General features: G+C 33.9%; 2 protein-coding genes across 2 annotated transcripts in view; both read left to right on the top strand.

The window, feature by feature from the left end:
- Positions 1-1,297, top strand: part of nkx2.9 (NK2 transcription factor related, locus 9 (Drosophila)) — a 3,414-nt gene extending 2,117 nt beyond the window's left edge. Inside the window, exon 2 of the mRNA XM_058057355.1 lies at positions 750-1,297. Coding sequence (XP_057913338.1) covers positions 750-1,297 — 548 coding nt within the window. The remainder of the gene's footprint in view (positions 1-749) is intronic.
- Positions 1,298-16,841: 15,544 nt separating this feature from the next.
- On the top strand, positions 16,842-19,346 carry nkx2.1 (NK2 homeobox 1). Its single transcript, XM_058056464.1, has 2 exons — positions 16,842-17,302; positions 18,610-19,346. The coding sequence occupies exons 1-2, from the start codon at positions 16,930-16,932 to the stop codon at positions 19,344-19,346; spliced, it is 1,110 nt and encodes a 369-aa protein (XP_057912447.1). The 5' UTR covers positions 16,842-16,929.
- The last annotated feature ends 200 nt before the right edge of the window (positions 19,347-19,546 follow it).

The following is a 19,546-nucleotide window of genomic DNA, read 5'->3' as shown; positions in this document are numbered from 1 at the left end:
TAAATATTTTTTATTGATACTGTTTTAAAAAAAATATTTTTTTTTTATTTTTTTATTGATACTGTTTAAAAAATATATATTATTTTTTATTTAGCATTTTTTTATTGATACGTTTTTTTAAAAAAATATATATTATTTTTTTATTTTTGATTTTTTTATTGATGCTGTTTTTTAAAAAAAATATATTATTTTTTTATTTTTGATTTTTTTATTGATACTGTTTTGTAAATGTATTATGACATGACTGAGTCTATTTCTTCAAGGTTTCCTCACTGTTTTAAAAAATATATATTTTTTAATACTTTTTATTGATACTGTTTTTAAAAAATATTTATTTTTTATTTTTTTATTGATACTGTTTAAAAACAAATATATATTATTTTTTATTTAGTATTTTTTTATTGATACTGTGTTTTTTTAATATATATTATTTTTTTATTTTTGATTTTTTTATTGATGCTGTTTTTAAAAATATATATATATATTATTTTTTTTATTTAGTATTTTTTAATTGATACTGTTTTTTTTAATATATATTATTTTTTATTTTTAATTTTTTTTATTGATGCTGTTTTTAAAAAAAATATATATATATAATTTTTTTATTTTTGTAAATATATATACAAAAATAAATATATTATTACATGACTGAGTCTATTTCCTCAAGGTTATATTAGGTAATAGAATTATTTGACTGTAGTTTAAAAATACTGCGATACGACATAACTGAGTGTTTGTACTTCTTGCAGCCTGGGACGAAGGCTGCAGCCTGGAGGCCTCGCCGGACTCCACAAAACCGGACGACTCCTCAACCGAACCCGAGCTTTCAGATCCGGCGAAGAAGGGCAAAAAGCGGCGGGTGCTTTTCTCCAAGGCCCAAACCTTGGAACTGGAGAGGCGCTTCCGCCAGCAGCGCTACCTATCCGGTCCGGAGAGGGAGCAGCTGGCCCGAATCCTCAGCCTGACCCCGACTCAAGTCAAGATCTGGTTCCAGAACCACCGCTACAAAATGAAGCGGGGTCGCACGGAAGGGGCGTTGCTGGACCTGGAGATGCTGCACCCTCCGGTGTTGCGCCGCGTCGTCGTGCCGGTTCTGGTTCGGGAGGGGAAACCCTTCCACGCCTGCTTGGAGAGATCCGGCGGGGCGCTTCACTTCCCTTTTTCCTACCAGTCACTCCAGCAACCTCCGGCTGTCGCTCTTCCGCCCCGGTACCAGCACTTTCACAACCCGGCGCCCTCCAGATTGGCTTGGACGGACTTTTGGAGCGACTCGGTTCAGTTTGCTTCGTTCAAGTGAAGTCGCTCGTTCGCGAACTGCCTGCAAACATGCAACTTATAGCTTGTAGGGAAAAAAAATTATTTGCACATTTTTTTTAATTTTTTTTTTTTGCATATTTTTGTATGTTGTTGTAGAATTTAGATTTTTATATTCTATTTGTTTAATACTTTATAATATTGCGCACGGCTTTTACAGAATCTGGTGCAAAGAAACATGTTCTTGAAAGTGTATTTTTCTTTTGTGAAGAAAAAACATAAATAAAATATTTAGTAAATTTGTTATGATTTTTTTTTTTTTTTTTTTTATGACTTTTTAAATAGTTTATCCATGGTGGTTTTATCCATAGTGAGGTCTTTTCTGATGTTAAGAAGTCATTCTGCGGCTAAAAGCTGAGCAAACACGCTTCGAAAAAGAGGCTGCGGCTTTGCTTTAAGCATGAGAATAGTCGGTAAACACCCCCCCCCCCCCCCCCCCCCCCCCCCCCGGGGGTAGACACCGCCCATCCTAACCCCCGGAGATGCAGGCGATGTCCCTCGCCGTCAAAGTCAGACACTTTCATTTTTAAAGATTTTTTTAAAGCTGCCTCACGATCAAAAACTGTGACAAAGGCCTACTGTCAAAGATCCTCTATTCTAAACAGGAGCACGCTAGTGTTTAGTGTTTGTACATTTATCATATCCTGCATGGAGGATCTTGGAGAAAGCGACACTTTTGTCATATTGAGGAGCTTAGACCAACATCTGAAATCCTATGGACTATCCTAATACAATAGTGGAGTAGCTTTGTCATTTATGGTTCTTGGACTAGTATTTTTTTGACTGCTGTTTTTAAAGGAACTACTGCAAAAAAAAACACTAGCACTCCTGTTCTATAGAGGATCTTTGACTAAATTCTTACTCTCTTATCACAGTAGGGTCCTTAAAAGCAGCTGAGTAGTCCATAGAGGATCTTGGACCATGATTTTAGCAACCCATCCTTAAAAACAGTAGTAGTTTTGCTGTATAGAGGATCTTTGACAAGAAATGTATGACATCAGACAAAAACAGCTGATTAAAGCCATCATGCATTGTTGAGGATCTTGGACTACTCTTTTTTGGAGTAGGTCTTTAAAAACAGCTAAGTAGTTTTTCGTAGGAGGATCTTGGACTACCTTTTTTGGAGTAGGTCTTTAAAAACAGCTAAGTAGTTTTTCGAAGGAGGATCTTGGACTACCTTTTTTGGAGTAGGTCTTTAAAAACAGCTAAGTAGTTTTTTCGTATAAAGGATCTTTGACAAGAAATGTATGAAATCAGACAAAAATAGCTGATTAAAGCCATCATGTATTGTTGAGGATCTTGGACTAAATTCTTACTCTCTTATCGCAGTAGGGTCCTTAAAAGCAGCTGAGTAGTCCATAAAGGATCTTGGACCATGATTTTAGCAACCCATCCTTAAAAACAGTAGTAGTTTTGCTGTATAGAGGATCTTTGACAAGAAATGTATGACATCAGACAAAAACAGTCGATTAAAGCCATCATGCATTGTTGAGGATCTTGGACTACTCTTTTTTGGAGTAGGTCTTTAAAAACAGCTAAGTAGTTTTTCGTAGGAGGATCTTGGACTACCTTTTTTGGAGTAGGTCTTTAAAAACAGCTAAGTAGTTTTTCGTAGGAGGATCTTGGACTACCTTTTTTGGAGTAGGTCTTTAAAAACAGCTAAGTAAAAAAATAAATAAATAAATAAATAAAAAAAATAAAAACAGCTAAGTAGTTTTTCGTATAGAGGATCTTTGACAAGAAATGTATGAAATCAGACAAAAACAGCTGATTAAAGCCATCATTCATTGTTGAGGATCTTGGACTACTGTTTTTTTGGAGTAGGCCGTTAAAAACAGCTAAGTAGTTTTTTGTATAGAGGATCTTTGACAAGAAATGTATGAAATCAGACAAAAACAGCCGATTAAAGCCATCATGCATTATTGAGGATCTTGGACTACTTTTTTTGGAGTAGGTTTTTAAAAACAGCTAAGTAGTTTTTTGTATAGAGGATCTTTGGCAAGAAATGTATGAAATCAGACAAAAACAGTCAATTAAAGCCATCATGAATTGTTGAGGATCTTGGACTACCCTTTTTTGGAGTAGGTCTTTAAAAACCGCTAAGTAGTTTTTTTTTCGTATAGAGGATCTTTGGCAAGAAATGTATGAAATCGGGGAAAAAAACAGTCGATTAAAGCCATCATGCATTGTTGAGGATCTTGGACTACCCTTTTTTGGAGTAGGTCTTTAAAAACAGCAAATATAAAGGATCTTTGACAAGAAATGTATGAAAGATCCAAAGATCCTCTATTCTAAACAGGAGCACGCTAGTGTTTAGTGTTTGTACATTTATCATATCCTGCATGGAGGATCTTGGAGAAAGCGACACTTTTGTCATATTGAGGAGCTTAGACCAACATCTGAAATCCTATGGACTATCCTAATACAATAGTGGAGTAGCTTTGTCATTTATGGTTCTTGGACTAGTATCAGAAAAAAAAAGTCGATTAAAGCCATCATGCATTGTTGAGGATCTTGGACTACCCTTTTTTGGAGTAGGTTTTTAAAAACAGCTAAGTAGTTTTTTTTGTATAGAGGATCTTTGACAAGAAATGTATGAAATCTGACAAAAGCAGCTGATTAAAGCCATGATGCATTGTTGAGGATCTTGGACTACCCTTTTTTGGAGTAGGTTTTTAAAAACAGCTGAGTAGTTTTTTTTTCGTATAGAGGATCTTTGACAAGAAATGTATGAAATCAGACAAAAACAGCCAATTAAAGCCATCATGAATTGTTGAGGATCTTGGACTACCCTTTTTTGGAGTAGGTCTTTAAAAACCGCTAAGTAGTTTTTTTTTTCGTATAGAGGATCTTTGGCAAGAAATGTATGAAATCGGGAAAAAAAACAGTCGATTAAAGCCATCATGCATTGTTGAGGATCTTGGACTACCCTTTTTTGGAGTAGGTCTTTAAAAACAGCAAATATAAAGGATCTTTGACAAGAAATGTATGAAAGATCCAAAGATCCTCTATTCTAAACAGGAGCACGCTAGTGTTTCGTGTTTGTACATTTATCATATCCTGCATGGAGGATCTTGGAGAAAGCGACACTTTTGTCATATTGAGGAGCTTAGACCAACATCTGAAATTCTATGGACTATCCTAATACAATAGTGGAGTAGCTTTGTCATTTATGGTTCTTGGACTAGTATTTTTTAAAAACGGCAGACGAAATTGTATCTGACTGCTGTTTTTAAAGGAACTACTGCAAAAAAAAACACTAGCACTCCTGTTCTATAGAGGATCTTTGACTAAATTCTTACTCTCTTATCGCAGTAGGGTCCTTAAAAGCAGCTGAGTAGTCCATAAAGGATCTTGGACCATGATATTAGCAACACATCCTTAAAAACAGTAGTAGTTTTGCTGTATAGAGGATCTTTGACAAGAAATGTCGATTAAAGCCATCATGCATTGTTGAGGATCTTGGACGACTCATTTTTGGAGTAGGTCTTTAAAAACAGCTAAGTAGTTTTTCCTAGGAGGATCTTGGACTACCTTTTTTGGAGTAGGTCTTTAAAAACAGCTAAGTAGTTTTTTTTTTCGTATAAAGGATCTTTGGCAAGAAATGTATGAAATCAGACAAAAACAGCTGATTAAAGCCATCATGAATTGTTGAGGATCTTGGACTACCCTTTTTTGGAGTAGGTCTTTAAAAACCGCTAAGTAGTTTTTCGTATAGAGGATCTTTGACAAGAAATGTATGAAATCAGACAAAAACAGCTGATTAAAGCCATCATGCATTGTTGAGGATCTTGGACTACCCTTTTTTGGAGTAGGTTTTTAAAAACAGCTAAGTAGTTTTTTTTGTATAGAGGATCTTTGACAAGAAATGTATGAAATCTGACAAAAGCAGCTGATTAAAGCCATGATGCATTGTTGAGGATCTTGGACTACCCTTTTTTGGAGTAGGTTTTTAAAAACAGCTGAGTAGTTTTTTTTTCGTATAGAGGATCTTTGACAAGAAATGTATGAAATCAGACAAAAACAGCCGATTAAAGCCATCATGCATTGTTGAGGATCTTGGACGACCTTTTTTTGGATTAGGTCTTTAAAAACAGCTAAGTAGTTTTTCGTATCGAGGATCTTTGACAAGAAATGTATGAAATGGGGAAAAAAAACAGTCGATTAAAGCCATCATGCATTGTTGAGGATCTTGGACTACCCTTTTTTGAAGTAGGTCTTTAAAGACAGCTAAGTAGTTTTTCGTATAGAGGATCTTTGACAAGAAATGTATGAAATCAGACAAAAACAGCCGATTAAAGCCATGATGCATTGTTGAGGATCTTGGACTACCCTTTTTTGGAGTAGGTTTTTAAAAACACCGAAGTAGTTTTTCGTATAGAGGATCTTTGACAAGAAATGTATGAAATCAGACAAAAACAGCTGATTAAAGCCATCATTCATTGTTGAGGATCTTGGACTACCGTTTTTTTGGAGTAGGCCGTTAAAAACAGCTAAGTAGTTTTTTGTATAGAGGATCTTTGACAAGAAATGTATGAAATCAGACAAAAACAGCTGATTAAAGCCATGATGCATTGTTGAGGATCTTGGACTACCCTTTTTTGGAGTAGGTTTTTAAAAACAGCTAAATAGGTTTTTTTCGTATAGAGGATCTTTGACAAGAATTGTATGAAATCAGACAAAAACAGCTGATTAAAGCCATCATGCATTGTTGAGGATCTTGGACTACCCTTTTTTGGAGTAGGTTTTTAAAAACAGCTAAGTAGTTTTTTTTTGTATAGAGGATCTTTGGCAAGAAATGTATGAAATCAGACAAAAACAGTCGATTAAAGCCATCATGCATTGTTTAGGATCTTGGACTACCGTTTTTTGGAGTAGGTCTTTAAAAACAGCTAAGTAGTTTTTCATAGTGAGGATCTTTGACAAGAAATGTATGAAATCAGACAAAAACAGGTGATTAAAGCCATCATGCATTGTTGAGGATCTTGGACTACCCTTTTTGAAGTAGGTCTTTAAAAACAGCTAAGTGGTTTTTCGTATAGAGGATCTTTGACCAACATTTTAGCAATTACTTCTTTAAAAACAACTGATTAGGTCTGTCTTGTACTTTTGAGGACCATTGACCAGCTTTTTGCAGTAGATCCTTTTTGCAGTAGGCCTAGTAGCTTTGTTATTAGAGGATCTTGGACTAACGTTCTTGGACTAACGTTCTTAAAAACAGCATTCTTAAAAACAGCTTTCTTAAAAACTCCTACCATAAATGATCTTTGACTCTGTTTTTTATGGAACTACTGTTGAGGGGCTTGGACTATCTTTTTTTGGAGTAGGTCTTTAAAAACAGCTGAGTAGTTTTTCATATGGAGGATCTTTGACCAACATTTTAGCAATTAGTTCTTTAAAAACAACTGATTAGTTCTGTCTTGTACTGTTGAGGACCATTGAGTAGGAATTTGCAGTAGCTCCTTTTTGCAGTAGGCAGAGTAGCTTTGTTATTAGAGGATCTTGGACTTACATTCTTGGACTAACGTTCTTAAAAACAGCATTCTTAAAAACAGCTTTCTTAAAAACTCCTACCGTAAATGATCTTTGACTCCGTTTTTTATGGAACTACTGTTGAGGGGCTTGGACTATCTTTTTTTGGAGTCGGTCTTTAAAAACAGCTAAGTAGTTTTTTGTATAGAGGATCTTTGACCAACATTTTAGCAATTACTTCTTTAAAAATAACTGATTAGGTCTGTCTTGTACTGTTCAGGACCATTGACCAGCTTTTTGCTGTAGATCCTTTTTGCAGTAGGCCTAGTAGCTTTGTTATTAGAGGATCTTGGACTAACATTTTTTGAGTCAGTCTTTAAAAACAGCTAAGTAGTTTTTCGTATAGAGGATCTTTGACAAGAAATGTATGAAATCAGACAAAAACAGACGATTAAAGCCATCATGCATTGTTGAGGATCTTGGACTACCCTTTTTTGGAGTCGGTCTTTAAAAACAGCTAAGTAGTTTTTCGTATAGAGGATCTTTGACCAACTTTTCAGCAATTAGTCCTTTAAAAACAACTGATTAGGTCTGTCTTGTACTGTTGAGGACCATTGACTAGGATTTAGCAGTAGATCCTTTGTAATTAGAGGATCTTGGACTAATTATTTTAAAAACAGCATTCTTAAAAACTCCTACCATAAATGATCTTTGACTCTGGTTTTTATGGAACTACTGCAAATCTGTTTTTAAAAACAGCTGATTAGATCCATCATACATTGTTGAGGGGCTTGGACTATCTTTTTTTGGAGTCGGTCTTTAAAAACAGCTAAGTAGTTTTTGGTATAGAGGATCTTTGACCAACCTTTTAGCAATTAGTTCTTTAAAAACAACTGATTAGTTCTGTCTTGTACTGTTGAGGACCATTTTGCAGTAGATCCTTTCTGCAGTAGGCCGAGTAGCTTTGTTATTAGAGGATCTTGGACTAACGTTCTTGGACTAACGTTCTTAAAAACAGCATTCTTAAAAACAGCTTTCTTAAAAACTCCTACTATAAATGATCTTTGACTCTGTTTTTTATGGAACTACTGTTGAGGGGCTTGGACTATCTTTTTTTTGGAGTAGGTCTTTAAAAACAGCTAAGTAGTTTTTCATATAGAGGATCTTTGACCAACATTTTAGCAATTAGTTCTTTAAAAACAACTGATTAGTTTTGTCTTGTACTTTTGAGGACCATTGACTAGCATTTTGCAGTAGATCCTTTTTGCAGTAGGCCGAGTAGCTTTGGTATTAGAGGATCTTGGACTAACGTTCTTAAAAACAGCATTCTATAAAACAGCTTTCTTAAAAACTCCTACCATAAATGATCTTTGACTCCATTCTACTACAAAAACAGCACTTAAGCAATTTCTGAAAAAACACTCACATCGAGGATCTTTGACCAGAATTTTTGCAGTAGAAAACAGCTGAGTAACTCTGTCATATACATGATCTTGGACAAACGTTTTAAAAACAGTCAAGTACTCCTAGTATAGATGATCTTAGAGTGCTGTTTTTAAGGATATACTATAAAAAAATTTGAGGCCTCCTAAGGGGTCTTTGACTGGTGTTTTTGACCTTAATTACAGCTGAGAATTTTTTTATTTTTGAGTAGTTATTTTTGCAATCGAAAAAAAAAACGGCTGATTAGATGTGTCATATAGAGGATCTTGGATATGTGTTTTTAAAAACTCCTATCCTAGATTTGTTTCGCTGTTTTTAAGGACCTCCAAAAAAAAAAATCGAAAAAAATTTGGTCCAAGAGTCCTAATTGATATCGTATGGAGGGTTTCAAATCATGTCCAAGCGATTGTGTGTCGTGGGTGGGCGGCGTTGGGCCCTCTTGTTTTCCCGCCCCCCAGTAATGTTGTTTGCTCGTCCTGTGACCCTGCAGCCCATCGTCACTGTCACCTGGTCCTTTGTCGCCCTCGCCGGGGCCACCTTGCGTCACATATGGAGGGGGCCCGCATGGCCGGAGCCCCGCATATCTCTCCCCTTAAAAGCTCTTTTTGCCCCCCCCCGGCCGGCCCCGCTCTTTTGCGTTTTCACCCTGAATGGGTCTTTGTCGTCCTTTCCCCCGAGGTGGGGGGGACCGAGACAAAATCTTTAGTGTTTCAATTCCCGTGATGTTTAATCAGTCCCTGCGACAAATTTATGAGCTTTGACCCCACAATGGCGTTTTAGAGCGACATGGGGGCTTTGGGGGCGGACAAAGACAGGCTTTTAGGGGTTGCCATTGGTGTTTTTAAGTTGCCCCCAGGAATTGTCTGGGCTCATATCAGCCGGCTCATCCTTTAGAGGCTTTTACTCACTAGAGCGGGGGCTCATGTTAGAGTAGTTAACAAGCTAACGTGGGCCACAGGAGGAGTTGGCTTATGTCATCAATAAAGGAAGTCAATCAGGCCTTTTTTTTTAGGGGGGGGGAGGTACCTCCGGGGGGGGGCCTAAAAAATACTGATGCGTTCTATTCGAATCTGCAACATGACAAATAATAATAATCATCACTATGAATTGAATCAGAATTCCAACAAAGTACCCTTTAAAGGGTTAAAACCTGAAATTGATTTCGTATAGAGGATCTTTGACCAACATTTTAGCAATTAGTCAGGACCACTGACTTGCATTTTGCAGTAGATCCTTAGTTATTAGAGGATCTTGGACTAATATTCTTAAAAACAGCATTCTTGAAAACAGAATCATACATTGTTGAGGGGCTTGGACTATCTTTTTTTGGAGTCGGTCTTTAAAAACAGCTCTGTATTTTTTTGTATAGAGGATCTTTGACCAACATTTTAGCAATTAGTTCTTTAAAAACAACTGATTAGGTCTGTCTTGTACTGTTGAGGACCTTTGACTATGATTTTACAGTAGATCCTTTGTTATTAGAGGATCTTGGACTAATATTCTTAAAAACAGCATTCTTAAAAACAGAATCATACATTGTTGAGGGGCTTGGACTATCTTTTTTTGGAGTTGGTGTTTAAAAACAGCTCTGTATTTTTTGTATAGAGGATCTTTGACCAACATTTTAGCGATTAGTCCTTTAAAAACAACTGATTAGGTCTGTCTTGTACTGTTGAGGACCTTTGACTAGCATTTTGCAGTAGATCCTTTGTTATTAGAGGATCTTGGACTAACGTTCTTAAAAACAGCATTCTGAAAAACCCCTACCGTAAATGATCTTAGACTCCGGTTTTTATGGATCTACTGCAAAAACAGCACTTCTGTCCATAGAGGATCTTTTACTAGCATAAAAACAGTAGTAGTTTTGCTGTATAGAGGATCTTTGACAAGAAATGTATGAAATCATGTATGAAATCAGACAAAAACAGCTGATTAAAGCCATCATGCATTGTTGAGGATCTTGGACTACCCTTTTTTGGAGTAGGTTTTTAAAAACAGCTAAGTAGTTTTTTTTTCGTATAGAGGATCTTTGGCAAGAAATGTATGAAATCAGACAAAAACAGCTGATTAGATCCATCATACGTTGTTGAGGGGCTTGGACTATCTTTTTTTTGGAGTCGGTCTTTAAACAGCTAAGTATTTTTTTGTATAGAGGATCTTTGACCAACATTTTAGCAATTAGCAATAACTGATTAGATCTGTCTTGTACTGTTGAGGACCATTGACTAGCATTTTGCAGTAGATCCTTTTTGCAGTAGGCCGAGTAGCTTTGTTATTAGAGGATCTTGGACTAGCGTTCTTGGACTAACGTTCTTAAAAACAGCGTTCTTAAAAACAGCTTTCTTAAAAACTCCTACCATAAATGATCTTTGACTCTGTTTTTTATGGAACTACTGTTGAGGGGCTTGGACTATCTTTTTTTTGGAGTCGGTCTTTCAAAACAGCTAAGTAGTTTTTCATATAGAGGATCTTTGACCAACATTTTAGCAATTAGTTATTTAAAAACAACTGATTAGTTCTGTCTTGTACTGTTGAGGACCATTGACCGGCTTTTTGCAGTAGATCCTTTTTGCAGTAGGCCGAGTAGCTTTGTTATTAGAGGATCTTGGACTAACGTTCTTGGACTAACGTTCTTAAAAACAGTGTTCTTAAAAACTCCTACCATAAATGATCTTTGACTCTGTTTTTTCATGGAACTACTGTTGAGGGGCTTGGACTATCTTTTTTTGGAGTCGGTCTTTAAAAACAGCTAAGTAGTTTTTCATATAGAGGATCTTTGACCAACATTTTAGCAATTAGTTATTTAAAAACAACTGATTAGTTCTGTCTTGTACTGTTGAGGACCATTGACCGGCTTTTTGCAGTAGATCCTTTTTGCAGTAGGCCGAGTAGCTTTGTTATTAGAGGATCTTGGACTAGCGTTCTTGGACTAACGTTCTGAATCATCACTATGAATTAAGTCAGAATTCCAACAAAGTACACTTTAAAGGGTTAAAACTTGAAATTGAACATTTTGGAGCATGGCTCAAGCGATTTAGATCAAACACCACAACACTTCTGTTATATAAACAATCTTTGGCAGTCTGTCCCTAAAAACAGCAGAGTCGCTCTGTCACAGTTAAAAGTAAATATAAACCGGAGTACCCGGAGAAAACCCACGCATGCACGGGTAGAACATGCAAACTCCACACAGAGATGGCCGAGGGTGGAATCGAACTCCGGTCTCCTAGCTGTGTGGCCTGCATGCTATACCCACTCATCCTTAAGTGTGACAAACATGCACTTTTGGACACATTTTATAAAAATAAAATAAATAAATAATATATTTATATTAAAAATATTAAATATTAAAAATGTGAAAAAAATTAAATAAATATTTTTTTAAAAAATATATTAAAAAATATATATATAAAAAATAAAAAATAAGAAAAATAATTTAAAAAATAATTTAAAAAATCATGAAAAAGGAAAATACTTTTTCACACCACCATAAAGGATCTTGGACGAGTATTGGAGTATTTCTATCAAATATTATCTTTGACTTACTTATTATTATCTTTGACATGAAAATTATCTCCACTAGGTGGCGCGGTAACACCTCCAAACCTTTCAATCAGACCCTGCGTTTCCCTTTGTGGCCTGCACGTATATAGTCATCCACTAGAGGGCGCTTTGCACCTGGATATGAGCGCCTGGTTGCTCTTTGTGACGTCACGGCCCCTCGGCAGGTCACGGGGAATTACGGACACGTGATGTGGAACACATTTATTTGTATTTCTTACAAGATTGGATACATTTGCAGTAAATATATATAATTTTATTAATTTTTATAATTTAGTTTGGTGGCTTTTCTATGTGATTTATAGTTACAGTTAAATCATTTTTATTATACAAAAGCTGTATATTAAATTTGACTAATTAGGGCTTGGTTGTTTTAAATTCTATTTTTTACCGTAATATAAAATGGATATGATTATGAATTTATTACTTAGTGTTTCTTGTTGTTTCTATCACTTATTAATATACAATACAATATTATTGTTCTGCATCTTGCTGTATTTTGACAGCCAGTGCTTGTTGTTTCTTCATGAAGACGTCAAATCAAAAAATAAAAACTAAAAACTAAAAACAAAAAAATAAAAACTAAAAACTAAAAACTAAAAACTAAAAACTAAAAACTAAAAAATAAAAAATAAAAAATAAAAAATAAAAAATAAAAAATAAAAAAATAATATTCATTCACTCATTTTCTGCCGCTTTTCCTCACGAGGGTAATAAATAATAAATAATAAATAATAAATAATAAATAATAAATAATAAATAATAAATAATAAATAATAAATAATAAATAATAAATAATAAATAATAAATAATAAATAATAAATAATAAATAATAAATAATAAATAATAAATAATAAATAATAAATAATAAATAATATTCATTCATTCATTTTCTACCGCTTTTCCTCACAAGGATAATAAATAATAAATAATAAATAATAAATAATAAATAATAAATAATAAATAATAAATAATAAATAATAAATAATAAATAATAAATAATAAATAATAAATAATAAATAATAAATAATAAATAATAAATAATAAATAATAAATAATAAATAATAAATAATAAATAATAAATAATATTCATTCATTTATTCATTTTCTATCGCTTTTCCTCACAAGGGTCATAAATACTAAATACCAAATCCTAAATACTAAATAATAAATAATATTCATTTATTCATTTATTTTCTACTGCTTTTCCTCACAAGGGTCATAAATACTAAATACTAAATACTAAATACTAAATACTAAATACTAAATACTAAATAATAAATACTGAATACTAAATACTAAATAATAAATAATATTCATTCATTCATTTATTTTCTACTGCTTTTCCTCACAAGAGTCATAAATACTAAATACTAAATACTAAATACTAAATACTAAATACTAAATACTAAATACTAAATACTAAATAATAAATAATAAATAATAAATAATAAATAATATTCATTCATTCATTTATTTTCTACTGCTTTTCCTCACAAGAGTCATAAATACTAAATACTAAATACTAAATACTAAATACTAAATACTAAATACTAAATACTAAATACTAAATACTAAATAACAATCCTGACCTGTATGTAGTTATTTACAGTACAAGTGCAGCTACATGTTCCAAAAACTGCCATATTGAGATATGACATATGCAACACATTCAATATATTGACATTTAAAGGCAAAGACTACTGAACCCCCCCCACCCCACCCCCGCATGGGAAATCCGCATAACCAGAATTATAAATACTTACAAATTATATAGTATACTGGAAAAATATTTGTAAAAAAAAATATACATACATCTCAGTAATATGCGGAAAGTCTTCTAAAATAACATAATAGACCAAATTTGGTCTGAAAGAGTCTCCATAATTACAGTCAATAAAATTAATTAAGCTCTCAGTTTGATCAACGTATTGATAAATTACCGTAATACCTAAAAAAAATGAGCATCTATTATTTTTCTAAGGCATGTTTTTAAGAAAGAAAGTATCACATATTATCCAATATGCACCATCAAGGATCAAGGAGGATCCCGGTATCATCTCGACATAGCCGGCTGCCATTTGACGCCCCTGCACAACCTGAAGCTCCATTGTTCCATTGAATGATTTTTCGACTGCATTAATAAATTCATAAGAAGTACATACACATCACTAGAAATGTACCGATATCAGCATAAAAATATGATATCGGTATATGATTTTTTTGTGAAAACTGAGAGATATGTCACGGTACATATATCGGTATAAGTATCGGCTGATATCAGTATCCAAAACTGGGCAAAAAAAAAAAAACAATATTGAAACATCCTTCCACATTACAGTAATAAAGTACTCCACAAAAACATAATACTACACGACATGCATATATTACTCTGACCATGTACTGTATTATGTATTACATCAACCACTATAATAAACATATTGATAAACAAACACAAACCTTGTCAAAAATATGAATTATTTTTGTGATTTGGATTTCAGGTGTACCTAATGAAGTGTCCCGTGAGTGTACATTAGTATTTTAGGGGGGCTAAAAATTTTATATATTTTTATTATTTTATATTATTATTATTATTATTATTATTATTTTATTTATTTTAAAATTAATTTTTTTACATTAAAAATCTCTGACAAATTTCATATAATAGGGCAAAAGCAGGCTAATAAGCAAGCTAATAAGCAGGCTAATACTAGTAGTAATAATCAAAAGAAGAATAATGATAGTAATAATAATAATAATAATAGGCTAATTAATTATATAATAATGATTATTATATAATTAATTCTTATTTTCTTATATTATTTGTTTAGGGGATTTTTTGATTTTTTTTTTACATCTAAAATGTTTACATTTTTTGTGCATCTTCAGGGGGCTAAGCCCCCCCCCCTTTGTCCTCAGAACCTAGTAACGCCCGTGACGTCACATTAAAAAAATACATAAATTAATAATCTACTAAATACTTTGCATGCCTTAGCACCAATTTAATATTTTTTAAATTTTTGTAATAATTTTGCTGTCAGTGTTAATAAACGCAAAAAGCCGTGAAACGTAGTTAAATATTGTTAAATTACCGTAATACCTCACAAAAATGACCATGAAAATTTTCAGCCCGTGTCATTTTTCTTCATGTTTTGTGTACCTAATAAAGATATTTGCTTTTACTTCGGTGCTATTTTTTTTCCATGGAGGGGGGGGGGGGGTGTGAAGGTATCTTTCCCGGTGATTGAGGCGAGGCGCCTGGGTGATTAAGACAAGATGTCGCCGGTGGAGGAGTGGCCACTTTAGTCGGCGCTAACTTCCCCTACAAGAGCCTCTTCTTCTTCTTCTTCTTCTTCTTCTTCTTCTTCTTCTCCTCCATCTCATTCCGGACCACGCTCGGCTTCCTTGCATGTTGCTGCGTGGACACAAAACAAAAACCAGTGGGGGTTAATCACTCACTGCGAGTGTTTGTGCAAATGCGCTTTTTTTTCTTCTTCTTCTTCTTCTTCTTCTTCTTCTTCCTCCACGCAAACAAATACTGCAATCACGCGTGTGAGGCAATAAAAAAATTAATAAATAATAAATAATAAATAATAAATAATAAATAATAAATAATAAATAATAAATAATAAATAATAAATAATAAATAATAAATAATAAATAATAAATAATAAATAATAAATAATAAATAATAAATAATAAATAATAAATAATAAATAATAAATAATAAATAATAAATAATAAATAATATTCATTCATTCATTTTCTACCGCTTTTCCTCACCAGGGTAATAAATAATACTAAATACTAAATACTAAATACTAAATAATAAATAATAAATAATAAATAATAAATAATAAATAATAAATAATAAATAATAAATAATAAATAATAAATAATAAATAATAAATAATAAATAATAAATAATAAATAATATTCATTCATTCATTTTCTACCGCTTTTCCTCACAAGGGTCATGAATACTAAATACTAAATACTAAATACTAAATACTAAATACTAAATACTAAATACTAAATACTAAATACTAAATACTAAATAAAAAATAAAAAATAATATTCATTCATTCATTTTCTACCGCTTTTCCTCACGAGGGTAATAAATAATAAATAATAAATAATAAATAATAAATAATAAATAATAAATAATAAATAATAAATAATAAATAATAAATAATAAATAATAAATAATAAATAATAAATAATAAATAATAAATAATAAATAATAAATAATATTCATTCATTCATTTTCTACCGCTTTTCCTCACAAGGGTCATGAATACTAAATACTAAATACTAAATACTAAATACTAAATACTAAATACTAAATACTAAATACTAAATACTAAATACTAAATAAAAAATAAAAAATAATATTCATTCATTCATTTTCTACCGCTTTTCCTCACGAGGGTAATAAATAATAAATAATAAATAATAAATAATAAATAATAAATAATAAATAATAAATAATAAATAATAAATAATAAATAATAAATAATAAATAATAAATAATAAATAATAAATAATAAATAATAAATAATATTCATTCATTCATTTTCTACCGCTTTTCCTCACAAGGGTCATAAATAGTGTTTGTTTGTGTGCTTTTTTTCCCCCCTCCTTCTTCTTCTTCCTCCACGCAAACAAATACTGCAATCACGCGTGTGAGGCTATTAAAAAAAAAAAAAAAGTCACCACGCGTGAGGAGTCCCTCTCAACTCCTGGGGCCCTCCTGTTCATGAAGAGGCCCTCGTAAACATCAGTTCAGTTAATAAAGTGCATTGTGGCGCGCAAACTCTGCAGAGGTGACGTTGTAGCAAGTGGGAGGAAGAGAAAGGGGGAGAGGCGGGGCGAGGAGGGAGTGTGCACAGCACAGCACAGCACGCATGTCTTGTTGCAAAGTGACATGACAGCTCGGTTCTGCCTGCATTGTCACCGACGCCCCGCCTCTGCTCGCATGCAGCCTTAAACCCCTGCAGCCCGGTTAAAAGACACCCGGAGCCAGTACCGAGCTCCATACAATTAAGGCGGACTCTCCCACTGCAGCTTACCCGGGACAGGAACCACAGTGAGGGGGCTTGTGGGCTTTTCCAAAGAAGCTCAATCTAATTCAGGACAATGTCGATGAGCCCCAAGCATACGACCCCCTTTTCAGTGTCCGACATCCTGAGTCCCCTGGAGGAGAGTTACAAGAAGGTGAGCATGGACGGCGGCAACAATAACAACAACACCACCGGAGGAGGAAGTGGAAACCTCGGGGCCCAGCTGGCAGGCTACCGGCAGCCGCAGGTGTCCCAAGCCGCCATGCAGCAGCACCACATGGGCCACAACGGCAGCGTGTCGGCGGCGTACCACCACATGAGCGCCGCCGGGGTGGGCGGCTACTGCAACGGCAACATGGGGGAGCTGGCCCCCTACCAGGACGGCATGAGGGGCAGCGCCACGGCCGCGGGCTGGTACGGAGCCAATCCGGATCCGCGCTTTTCCACCAGTGAGTTCTCCATTATTATATTATTATTATATTTATTAGTCGTTTTTTTTTATATTAGGCCTATAATTTTTTCCTTACTTTATTCAATTTAATTATTATAAGTTATCATATTTCTAATGTCTAATAATAATAATAATAATAATATTTTCTTTAGAATCATATTTCATATATCTTTTAGACTTTCTTATAACATTTATAATCATTATTAAACCTATTATTTTTATTTTCTTAACACTTTTTTTAATTCTAATTATTTTTAATAATATTTTTATTTAAATGCATACTTTTTTTTATAATTATTAAATTGTACCACAACATATTCTATTATTTATAATATTTTTAAACCAAAAAAGGACAGTAAAATGTACACATTTTGAATCGAATGTTATATTTTTTATGTTATAATACTTATATTTAATTATAATAGTACTATTAGAATTTTTTATACTATTATAGTACATAATAGTACTATCATAATTCTCCTAAAATATCTAAAAATACACAACAGGAATTAATATGACTATTGACAAATACTGAATGAGTACATTTTTGAATCTAATGTTATATTTTTTATGTTATAATACTTATATTGAATTATAATAGTACTATTATATTTTTTTATACTATTATAGTACATAATAGTACTATCATAATTCTCCTAAAATATCTAAAAATACACAACAGGAATTAATATGACTATTGACAAATACTGAATCAGTACATAAAAACTCAAATGTATTTATATGACATATTAATAATACTAATATTAAAATACAGCTATGTATTTTTTTATAATACTCCGAATCGCTTATATTTAAGTCTAGCTTATTAATGTCATTTATGTTATAAATGATATCAAATTATGATTAGTAATATTTTAATATATATTTTAATATTATGATTTTAATAATATTAATATTTTAAAAACTCATAATTTTTTTGAAATAAAACACGCAAATTTTATGTTTTATTTTATTTTATAAATATATATATATATATATATATACCTTTTGTTGTGTTGTTTTATTATTATTTATGTAATGTAAAGTGCAATAAAAATAAAATTTATTATTATTATTATTATTAATAATAATGCGTTAATAATTTTAAAATATTGTTTGTGTTGAGGAAAAATGCAAAAAAAAAGTCATATAGCGTTAGGAAGATTTATATTTTGTATAATTGATAAAAATATGATTTATGATAAATAACCAGTTTCCATAACGGTTAATTTGTGGGCGACAAAAGTGGAGTTCTTTGCGGTCCGGGTTTGAAAATGTGTTTTTTCTCCGCCCCGGGCCTTCCAGTTTCCCGCTTCATGGGCTCGTCTTCCGGCATGAACATGAGCAGCATGGGCGGCCTGGGCTCCCTGGCGGAGGTCCACGCCAAAGGCATGGGCTCCCTGGCCTCCACCCCGCGGAGAAAGCGGAGGGTGCTCTTCTCCCAGGCCCAGGTCTACGAGCTGGAGCGCCGCTTCAAGCAGCAGAAGTACCTCTCCGCCCCGGAGAGGGAGCACCTAGCCAGCATGATCCACCTGACCCCCACGCAGGTGAAGATCTGGTTCCAGAACCACCGCTATAAAATGAAGCGACAAGCGAAAGATAAGGTGTCCCAGCAGCAGATGCAGCAGGAAGGGGGGTCCTGTCAACAACAGCAGCAACAGCAGCAATCCCCCCGCAGGGTCGCGGTGCCCGTGCTGGTGAAAGACGGGAAGCCGTGTCAGGGCAGCGGCCACACGGCCTCCACCGCGCAGGCTCCCACCCACCACCACAACAACAACCAGCATCACCACCACCACCACCAGCATCACCACCAACAACAACCCGCAAATGTCATGATCATGTCCGCGAGCAGCAACCACACCCCCGGGTTGGCGCACCAGCAAGTCAGCAGCGCCGGTCACTCTCCGGATTTGGGCCCGCACTCCTCCAGCCCACCGGCGCTGCAGAGCCAAGTCGCCGGCCTCTCTCACCTCAATTCCCCCGGGGCGGAGTACGGCTCTGCGCTGCAGTGTTCCGCTCTGTTGTACGGCAGGACTTGGTGACCCCCCCCTGCCCCCTTTATATTATCTCTATTTAATATCTCTTATATAGATATCTTTTTAAAAACATTTTTTTGACATTTTGGAAGAGTCACGGACATTTTTTTTTTCTACCGGAAGCTGGAACAGTTGGGATTTATTTATGTAAATTATATAAAAAAAAAACACGAAAATTCAGAAACGCATTTTAATGTCAGCGGTAT

Source organism: Doryrhamphus excisus, chromosome 19 (assembly GCF_030265055.1).
Source record: "Doryrhamphus excisus isolate RoL2022-K1 chromosome 19, RoL_Dexc_1.0, whole genome shotgun sequence".
Taxonomy (NCBI): domain Eukaryota; kingdom Metazoa; phylum Chordata; class Actinopteri; order Syngnathiformes; family Syngnathidae; genus Doryrhamphus; species Doryrhamphus excisus.
The sequence above is the reverse complement of the archived record's forward strand: the minus strand, read 5'-3'. Positions and strand labels throughout refer to the sequence as shown.

Bases quoted from the DNA above. Each gene is read 5' to 3' on its own strand.
- nkx2.1 (XM_058056464.1), top strand. From the start codon at position 16,930: ATGTCGATGAGCCCCAAGCATACGACCCCCTTTTCAGTGTCCGACATC. The intron at 17,303-18,609 runs GTGAGTTCTCCA...CGGGCCTTCCAG, and splicing joins GGATCCGCGCTTTTCCACCA to TTTCCCGCTTCATGGGCTCG.